The sequence below is a fragment of the Patagioenas fasciata genome, chromosome Z (genome assembly GCF_037038585.1).
Source record: "Patagioenas fasciata isolate bPatFas1 chromosome Z, bPatFas1.hap1, whole genome shotgun sequence".
Classification (NCBI taxonomy): domain Eukaryota; kingdom Metazoa; phylum Chordata; class Aves; order Columbiformes; family Columbidae; genus Patagioenas; species Patagioenas fasciata.
In genome coordinates, this window is record NC_092560.1 from 1,103,735 (window position 1) to 1,113,512 (window position 9,778).

At 51.4% G+C, this 9,778-nt stretch overlaps 2 protein-coding genes across 2 annotated transcripts; one reads left to right on the forward strand and one right to left on the reverse strand.

Moving 5' to 3' along the window:
• Positions 1–1,906: 1,906 nt before the first annotated feature.
• RFESD (Rieske Fe-S domain containing) lies at positions 1,907–6,732 on the reverse strand. Its single transcript, XM_065861047.2, has 4 exons — positions 4,228–6,732; positions 3,250–3,430; positions 3,125–3,159; positions 1,907–2,901 (listed from the first exon to the last, which is right to left on the reverse strand). Exons 1-4 carry the CDS (start codon positions 4,303–4,305, stop codon positions 2,611–2,613), a joined length of 585 nt encoding a protein of 194 aa, XP_065717119.1. The 5' UTR covers positions 4,306–6,732; the 3' UTR covers positions 1,907–2,610.
• Positions 6,733–8,437: 1,705 nt separating this feature from the next.
• GPR150 (G protein-coupled receptor 150) lies at positions 8,438–9,691 on the forward strand. Its single transcript, XM_071802318.1, has one exon. It carries the CDS (start codon positions 8,438–8,440, stop codon positions 9,689–9,691), a length of 1,254 nt encoding a protein of 417 aa, XP_071658419.1.
• Positions 9,692–9,778: the final 87 nt, after the last annotated feature.

Consider the following 9,778-nt stretch of genomic DNA (forward strand, 5'->3'; position numbering starts at 1 on the left):
AGGAAAACCCCACATTTTCCATATTTTCCCATGATACATCGGTAGAACTAGAAAAGGGCTGGCAGGACAAGAGACTCAGAAATGTCCAACTCTGGGACATTAAATGGTGACTGTATTTTCAAATCAGGTGCATATTCTAGCACTTCAAAGCTCAGACAAATAAAACAGAATAGGGAGTATATATATATATATATTTTTTTTTTTTTTTTTTTTAAAGGTTGCAACTTAAACATGCTTAGGTTTTGTTCTTTGCACCAAAAAGGAAAAGAAAAATTTAAAAAAAAGCAAAAAATAATCAATCCAACCGTCAGCCAACTCTCCCTCTTCTTTTTGCAGCCACCTGAGTTAATAATTTTCTGTTCCATGATCATCAACAAGAAAACAGAGGGGAAAGCAAACTGAGCGATGAACTTCAGGTATTAAATTAAGACAATCTTGTTGAGAATAAGAACACATTTAAATCAAAAGCAACACCACCTTAAAAGCTTGCAGTAATTATTATGTCTGACAAATCCCGAGGAAAAAAGGGACTTCGCTAAGCCTGGGCATGCAGTCCCACTGATTTCATATGATTAACAGTAAACATATGATTAAACACTTTGCTGGGTCTTAGCCAGAAAATTCAGTTCTGCAAAAGCCCGAACACTCTTCCAGCAACATGAACATGTTCACCAAACTTTCAAGTAAAACTTCCTGTTACTAACATTCTACTAAATGTCATACAGGAAACTGCACATTGCTCGTAATTCTTACTTTGCTGAACTGCATCTCTGTCAATTTAAATAGCCAACTTTTATTAATGCAGTACTTTCAAAGAAAAAAAAAAGCAGTAGAAACGCTATCTAAGCAATCACACGAGCCAATGCAGCTGTATATGGAGACCTCACAATAGCTTGATCTGCATTTTTCAAGAAGGAGAAGAAGGAGAAGCAGAAGGGGAAGGGGAAGGGGAAGGGGGAGGGAAAGGGGAAAAGGAATGAAGAGGAGGAGGAGGGGGGGAAGGAGAAAGAAGGAGAAGGGGAACCAGAAGGAGAAGGAGGGGAAAGGAAAGGGGAAAGGGAAAGGGTAAGAGAAAGAAGGAGAAGAAGGAGAAGGGGAAAGGCAAGGGGAAAGAAGGAGAGGGAAGGAGAGAAGGGGAAGGGGAAGGGAAAAGGGAAGGGGAAGAGGAAGGGGAAGGGGAAGGGGAAGGGGAAGGAGAAGGGGAAGGGGAAGGGGAAGGGGAAGGGGAAGGGGAAGGAGAAGGAGAAGGAGAAGGAGAAGGAGAAGGAGAAGGAGAAGGAGAAGAGGGAGGGGAAGGGGAAAGAAGGAAAAGAAGGGCAAGGGCAAGGGGAAGTGGAAAGAGAAGGGGAAGGAGGAGAAGGGGAAGAAAGGGAAGGGCAAGAAGGGGAAGGAGAAGGAGAAAGAAGGAGAAGGAAAAAAGTGTTTCTGTGCTGCATTTCTTCTAAAACACAAAACTGAAACAGGTCAGCTCAGGTGCCACTTCTCCTTATCAACCACAAAAACAACGTAAGGAGGCATGGTGAAAGGTGGACCTCTAAATCTACATGTGGTGAAATAAATTCATTGTATGCTTTGCTTCTTTTCATTGTGATCAAACAGGCACAGGGGCTTTCCTCTGGTACTTCCCTGTGCCTCACTGCTGTTAAATACATTTATATGAATAATGGTGTTGACACAGACCTACTTATCCTTTATGTGCATTAAAAGGGCAACAACCCACTGCATTCACAAAACTTTCAGACGAGGCAACTTCAAACTGAACCTGATTATCACCAAATTTTGCATAAAGCCGACAAATCACCCAAAAATGCGCCCCAACTTTTGGCTCTAAACTAAAAGCACATTTTTTCAAATGAATGTATAAAAACGTATTTTAAATAAATTAAAACAAACAAGAGGCATTACATTATGTATCAGGTTTTTATACCAAATAGCTTCTTTCTTGTCCAACAGGATCAGGAAGAACAAGCCATAAATGACAAATGCTTGTCACATTTATTCGGTGAACTACCAAAAGGAGTTCATTGGGGAGAAGGAAATGAACACTTCTATGGAATCACAGTAGTAACAGACAAAGAAGCATAAAAAAGCTTATTAAATACACTCAAGTTTTGTACTTTCTTTGTGATGCTTATTAAACATCCAGAGATTGCTCAGATATCTAAAAAATTTAAAATTTCCATGTCATTTATTCTAAAGGCATCATAAGTATAAACTGTTAAGTATATAAACATAACCTTTACACCTGACTATTTAACTTAAACTATGTAACATGTTTAAGTAGTAATATACTATATCCCCTCTGAAAAATTAAAACAACACTATCAAAATATGATTTCTAAAATATCAAGTACTATGAAGCACTCTGCTGTAAATAATTATTTTTGAAATGCAAGTGCAAGTAAAAATTTCATTAGCACAAGATCAGTCACATTTCTGACAAAGCAGAGCTTCTTATCTTACCCAGTTCTACATGTTTCAGTGTTTTAATGTAACGTTAACACCAGAGTTTAATCTGGAGACAATCTTTGTGGCCATGGCACGTTTTCTATCTCACGACAATGTTCCTTCTTTGGGGCATTCACCAGCGTTCTGCTTTCTGGCCACAACTTACTTGGCTGGCTTTGAGTTGCACATTTTTTCCAGATTTAATTCATTCTTTCTGTACTTTTCAGCAAAATAATCGGAGTCAAATTTTACAGAGAAATCTGGAGGGCTCATATAAACATTCCCACTGTCTACCGTGACTTTGTGAATCCTTTGTTTGACCCCTTTTGATCGCCATTGTGGTGTTGGTGATGGCTCCAAAGGATCTACTCCTTCATATAATCCTTCTCCTGTTTCCAAAGTAATTACGTACTTATGCCAAGGACAAACAATACATGCATGGCCACCGATATCCTGCAAAGAAGAAAAGAAAGCAAGTCATTATCTCCTGATTCTTCTCCTGGAAGTATCTGCGGGATAAAACCCACGTTTGGTGATTTGGTTGTATGGCTGTCTGCTATTTTACATATACATCAATTTCTTTCAACATTATGTCCAGATTAAAATATTTAGATAAACATGTTAGAGATTTCACACGTCTCTACACCCCTATATTATTTCTATTTTGCTTACATACCTCAATGTCTCCCAGACGTAAAGCGCCTCCTTCATCTGAAACAGGGTAGAACACAGTATTAATTTACACGGCAGACTTTTTGTTTAATTGTTGCAATGTTGTGATCATACGTGCAAATATCTTACGGTAGCAGCGAGAGTCCATAGCATGGAATTTCCCTTCATGGTAGAAAACAACAACTTCTCTGCCATCGACCTTGGCTGTTACTCTTCCGGACTTCTTTATGTCATCTTCTTTGCCAATTAGTATAAGACCATCTGGCCCCGTTTCAACTGTTCCTGTACTTGAGCCGTGCAAATCCACACCCTTAAAAAAAACAACAACAAAATAATCAAGAAGTCACTTGCAAAGCAGTTGAAGTTTGGATCTCTGTGTGTAGAAAGGATGTTTCAGCCCCAGGGAAAACCCTGACCCGTTTCACACGTGAGGCAAAAGGAGAATTTTAGTGAAAAACTATCAACGTGCACGTGAAGAAAAGCACGTGAATTCGGTGATAATGTCTGGTCAGCATGCTCTCTAACAGAACTGGGACCAGGGAAGCCAGCTGCTGCAAACCTGATACCTGGGGCGAGATAAATTCTAAATCACTATTCCTTTACTCTGCACTTAAACCACCACATCCCTGCGAAAGATGCACACAAAAGATACAAGGGTGTTTCAGGTAAAATACTCTACTATTCAGTTACACAATCAATAAACAGCAGGATTTGCATGGAACCCAAATACCCTTTACATAATATTATGGGTAGAAATGCAGACAGATGCAAGCTGATAAAAAACTGAAAATGTCACCTGCAAGAGGGAAAAAAGCTCAATGCAACCTGGGCTTTTCAGCACATGTGTCTGCATTTCCCTTCCTCCTCTTACATATTTCAAATGTCTAAAAGCCTCTCCCAGCAGACAACATAAGCAGTTTCATCACAAAACCTGCCTTCCTGTTAAATTTGCTTACAATTAGCTAGGCGCTCCTGTTCCCTTTGAAGTCCTAGTACAAGGAAAAATCTGATTTCTCATAAAAATAAGGCTGAGAAAGGCGTTAGCAGGTGCTGAGATGGGAGGGGAGCCCATTCAGGGGTGCACACCCCAAGGGCAGCCGGCCGTACCTCACGTCGGCGCCAGATGGCGAGGGAGATGAGGAAGCAGAGGAAGAAGTGGAGGCTCAGGATGACGAGGTCCAGCATCGCCCTCCTCGTCGTGCCTGCCACAGCTGTCCTGCCCCGCTCACATCTGTAACGGCGTGCCCGGTGTGCCCGGCTTTACGTGCAGACTCCAGCAGAGGGGCCGGCCCCTATAGCGCAGGGGGCAGGACGTATAGAGGCTCAGCGCAGCGGGACGCAGCTCTGCCAGGGCTGATAAGAGGCAGGGACATGCTGGGGCCGGGCTGATAACAGGAGGGGAGAGCTGCGGGTTCCTCCTTTCTCCTCACCAGCCTGGGTCACCACCACGTCCTCCACGTGGGACCTGCCAAAATGAAACCCTGCTCGGAGCCACCACCACGTTATGTGTTTATTCCAGATCAGCAGCTGTGTGGTTCCTAACAAACCCTTGCACCGTAGTTCCTAATAAACCCTTGCCACCATCACTTCCTCCATGTGGGACCTGCCGAACCAAGACCCTGCTCGGAGCCACCATCACGTTACGTGTTTATTCCAGATCAGCAGCTGTGTGGTTCCTAATAAAACCTTGCTCCTAATAAACCCTTGCCACTACCGCCTCCTCCACACGGGACCTGCCAAACCAAGACCCTGCTCAGAGCCACGCATCATGTTATGTGTTTATTCCAGACCAGCAGCCACATGGTTCTTAATAAACCCTTGCACCATGGTTCCTAATAAACCCTTGTTCCTAATAAACCCTAATAAAACCTTGACACCACCATGTCCTCCACATGGGACCTGCCGAACCAAGACCCTGCTCGGAGCCACACATCACGTTATGTGTTTATTCCAGATCAGCGGCTGCGTGGTTCCTAATAAACCCCTGCACTGGGTATAAATAACAGCGTGGCGTTTTCAAGGGCAGTTGTTATCTGATTTGCACGTGATCAACCGTCAGGAACGACTCTCTGCTTTCCAGTTCAGAGGAACTTCCACCCAGTCTTACCTAGAAAGTGAAACGTCACTGTCAGGCTCATGGGACCATTCAATGAGGCATCTGCACTTATCTCCTTTAGAAAACGGGCACAGGGTGTAGCAAACGAAGCACGAGAACTGGAGCAGGAAATGCCCAACTTTACTATCACCTTTTGGCGGACTGTGCTTATAAACTTCCCAAACTGGCTATAATCTTAAAATGCAGAAGCCTGTACCTAGAAACACTCTTAGAAACACAACTCTAAAAAGTTTTGTATCTATATGTGTACACATATAGAGATACAGACACACACGCGTATATCCACATACATCAACACACACATGCACACGTCTATACGTACGTCCAGAGCAGAGTTAAAAGAACACTTGGCACCAAATCTCCAGTTGATTTAATGACAACATTCCTAGGGTCAGCCTGGATTTTGTACACATAAATCACCCAGGGACCCCAGGCTGAAGCCTGGCTCAGACTGTCAGCACGTTGTGGGCCCTACAAGGCCCAACTGCCATAAGGAATCAACAGCCAATGGCTTCATTTTACAGTCGAGACATCCATGCTCATCTAAAACTGAAGATTAAGAGTTGCCTTGACACATTGAGGGTCCTCCAGAAGAAAGCCATCAAGGCAATGTACACTTATTAATACACTAATGAGTTTGTTAATTGCATGGTGGCAAAAGACTTTATTCCTTTAGGAAAGGAGCGCAGCTAAGAACCCTTCATCACAAAAGACCTGTAACTAGATCCTTCTACTGCAAGCCTACTGTTGGCAACTTTCTCATCCGTGAGGAGGACGTGAATCTGCAAAGAACACAAAATGAGATATTTCAACCTAGAGCCCCAGGGGAGGCAGCAGCTCCTGGCCTAGAGGGGTCCCCTGGGTCTGGGACAGGACCATAAGGGAAGGGGAGCAGACCTCCGGGTGTTTTTCACCAAGTGTGACCTTCTCCTCTTCCATTCAGCCCCCAGCTTGGTGCCACCGGACAACGCTGCCTCCACAGCTGGAACCAGATGAACAAACACCTGCTTTCTCCTCCCTTTCTTTAAACAGGCACTGGTGTTAAGCACAGACCAGGAGACAGCTGAGCTGGTGAGCATCACCTACCCATCAAAAGTGCATTAAAATGGCATTTTGCCTGCCTGCCCTTTCACAATCCCTTGGAAACTGCAATCTCCAATAAGGTGAAATAAAAACCAGTTTTGCTTGCTCCTGTTTTTTCCAGACTGATGAACATCTGAAAACCATCCATTCAAATGAGACATGGAGCACAACAAGCTGGATGTGCAAGGCTAAGTGCCAGGTCCTGCCCCTGGTGGGACACCCCCGGTATCGGTCCCGGCTGGGGTGCAGGATGCAGAGCAGCCCCAGGAGAAGGACTTGGGGCACTGGGCTGAGAGATCGGCCATGAGCCGCCATGTGCGCTCGCAGCCCAGGAGCCAATGGTGCCCTGGGCTGCATCCCCAGCCCCGTGGGCAGCAGGTTTGGGGGATCCTGCCCCTCTGCTCCACTCTGGTGAGACCCCCCTGCAGTGCTGGGCCAGCTCGGGGTCCTCAGCACAGGACACACATGGAGCTGCTGGAGAGGGGCCAGAGGAGCCCCAGGAATGATCCGAGGCTGGAACAGCTCCGCTGGGGACAGGTGAGAGAGCTGGGGTGTTCAGCTGGAGAAGAGAAGCTCCAGGACACCTCAGTGCACCTTTCAGTGCTTAAAAGGGGCCCATGAGAAAGATGGGACAGACTTTAGAGCAGGGCCTGTTGTGACAGGACAAGGGTGATGGTTTAAACTAAAGGAGGGAGATTCAGGCCGGACATGAGGAAGGAATTGTTGTCCTGAGGGTGGTGAGAGCCTGGCCCAGGTACCCAGAGAGGTGGTGGATGAACCATCCCTGGAGACATCCCAGGCCAGGCTGGACGGGCTCTGAGCACCCTGAGCTGGTGAAGATGTCCCTGTCATGGCAGGGGGGGCACTGGAGGAGCTGCGAAGGTCCTGTCAACACAAACCATCCTGTGATTCTATGATGCAACTGCCCACACAACCCCCTGGGGTCCCACAACAGAATTCTGAGCTACCAACAAGCAACCAGAGTGGCACCTATGAATGGAAGTAAAACTGTTTCAATCAACACGACAAAAAAGTTATTCTCACACAAACACAAGTTCACTTGATTTTCTACTAGATTTTTCCTAACAGTTTCTTAACAGTTTGGCTGCTTTGATGTTTTCTGAGTCACCGCACAGGGAGCTTAATGGAGGCGTCAGTGCAGCCAAGTGCCATCTGCTGGGAACAACAGTCAAAGAAACTGGTTTGGGAGTAGCAAAAGGATTTGTTTTCCAGCAAGAAATACAGCTGGGTTTATGAGTTGTAGTAATTCCTTGTTGTTCCCTGCTCTAAGTCCTTTTCCTCTTTTGGGGAAAGGGGAAAAAATCACTGCCGGGGGGGTGTGGGCTCGACGGGGTCCGCGGACATGGGTGCCAGGGCGGGCAGCTGTCGGGGTTCACAAAATCCGAGAATGTGAGGGGTTGGGAGGGCCCTGGAAAGCTCATCCAGTGCAATCCCCCCAGAGCAGGAACACCCAGCTGAGGTTCCACAGGAAGGGGTCCAGGCGGGTTTGAATGTCTGCAGAGAAGGAGACTCCACAGCCTCCCTGGGCAGCCTGGGCCAGGCTCTGACACCCTCACCCCCAACAAGTTGCTTCTCCTCTTCAAGTGGAACCTCCTGTGTTCCAGTTTGCACCCATTGCCCCTTGTCCTGTCACTGGGTGTCACCCAGAAGAGCCTGGCTCCATCCTCCTGATACTTCCCCTTTCCATAATGATCCCCAGGAATGAGTTTCCCCTCAGTCTCCTCCAGCTCCAGAGCCCCAGCTCCCTCAGCCTTTCCTCACACGGGAGATGCTCCACTCCCTTCAGCATCCCAACCAGAAGAAGGTGCCATGCGACTCCCAGTTCGCCGCTCTCCTCCACCACTCGCCCTGTCTGCCCTCCGGGGGATACTCGGAAGGGCCCAGCTCCGCCGGAGCGGTTCTGCCGGCACCGAGGGGAGGAGGTTACTGAGCCGTCGGGGGAAGATCCCGGGCGGTGCAGGGGAGCAGACTGACGGAGGATGATGCCCGGCGGTGCCGGGCGGTGCAGGGGAGCGGACCGCCGCGGGATGATGCCCGCCGGTGCCGGGGGCGGGGGGCGTGCGATCCGCTGTGCGCGCAGCCCACCCCCAGTGCCGGATGACGGCGAACCCCTATATAAACTGCGGGGAGCGCCGCGCCGCCGCCGGGGAAATCTCGGGGGCCCGAGCGGCGGCTGCCCCGATGGAGCAGGACCCCTTACCCCCCAGCCTCAACCTCTCGTCCCCCGGCACCACCTCGCCACCCCTTCGCCCGCGGGCGGCCTGGGCGGGCTCCGTGCTGCTGCTGGCGCTGGTGGGCAACGGGCTGGTGTTGCGGCGGCTGTGCGGGGGGCGGCCACGGCGGCGGCGGGACCTGCTGGTGGGGCACCTGGCGCTGGCTGACCTGGCGGGCTGCGGGCTGGCGCTGCTGCCGCGGCTGGCGGCGGAGCTCCGCGGCTCCGCCGGGCCCCCGGGAGCCGCCGCCTGCCGCCTCCTGCCGCTGCTGCAGCGCTGCGGGCCGCTGGCCTCGGCCCACGGGCTGGTGCTGCTGGCGCTGGAACGGCACCGCCCGACGCTGCCCGCGGGCGCTCTGGCCGCGCTGGGCTGGCTGCTGGCGCCGCTGCTCGCCCTGCCCCACGCCTTCGCCTTCCGCCCGGCCCCGCGCCCCGGCGGGTCCCGCTGCCGCAGCGTCTTCGAAGAGCTGCCGCGCTGGCACGGCCTCGCCTTCGCCGTCTACGGGGCGGCCACCGGCTTCCTGGGGCCCGCCGGGCTCCTCTGCTGGGCCTGCGCCCGCAGCTTGGCCGCCCGACGGCAGCGGATGCCCGGGCCGGGGGGCGGCCTGTCCCGCGGGCGGGCGCGGGCGCGGGTGCTGCGGCTGCCGCTGGTGCTGGCGGGTCTGTTCGCTTTGTGCCGCCTGCCCCGCTGCGCCGCGGAGCTCGGCCTGGCCTCGGCGCCCGGCGTGGGGCGGCGGGACCTGCTGGCGGCTCTGGGCATCGTGGCGGCGGCCAACAGCGCCCTCAACCCCTTCGCCTGTCTGCTGCTCCACAGCCGCCGGCCCGGGCCGCGCCGCCTCCGCCGGGACCTCCCCGTGACCGGAACGGCGGCCGCCGCCGCCTGCTCCTGCTGCCTCGGCCTCGACGGCCAAGGGCGACGCGGGGCAACGCTCCGCCGCCCGCTCCGCCGCCGCGCCGGCACGCCCGGGACCCTGGCGACCCGCTGCACCCCGGGAATCCCCGACATCCCCGGAACTCCCAACATCCCGGGAACCCGCGGAAGCCCCGGCGCCTCGGGAACCCCCGGCACCCCGGGCATACCCAGCCCCGGCGCTCCCGCGGCCGCAGCGCGCACGCCGAGCTCGGCCCCGCGGTGTTAGCGCGGATGTGCAGGACTCGTCACGGAACAGCTGTTGTGTCGAGAACAGGACGGGGCTGCAAAGCGTTTGTGCAGCCGCACGCGTGGG

Bases quoted from the DNA above. Each gene is read 5' to 3' on its own strand.
- RFESD (XM_065861047.2), bottom strand. From the start codon at position 4,305: ATGCTGGACCTCGTCATCCTGAGCCTCCACTTCTTCCTCTGCTTCCTC. The intron at 3,160-3,249 runs GTAAGATATTTG...ACCCTGTTTCAG, and splicing joins TATGGACTCTCGCTGCTACC to ATGAAGGAGGCGCTTTACGT. The intron at 2,902-3,124 runs GTATGTAAGCAA...TCTTCTTTGCAG, and splicing joins TACGTCTGGGAGACATTGAG to GATATCGGTGGCCATGCATG.
- GPR150 (XM_071802318.1), top strand. From the start codon at position 8,438: ATGACGGCGAACCCCTATATAAACTGCGGGGAGCGCCGCGCCGCCGCC.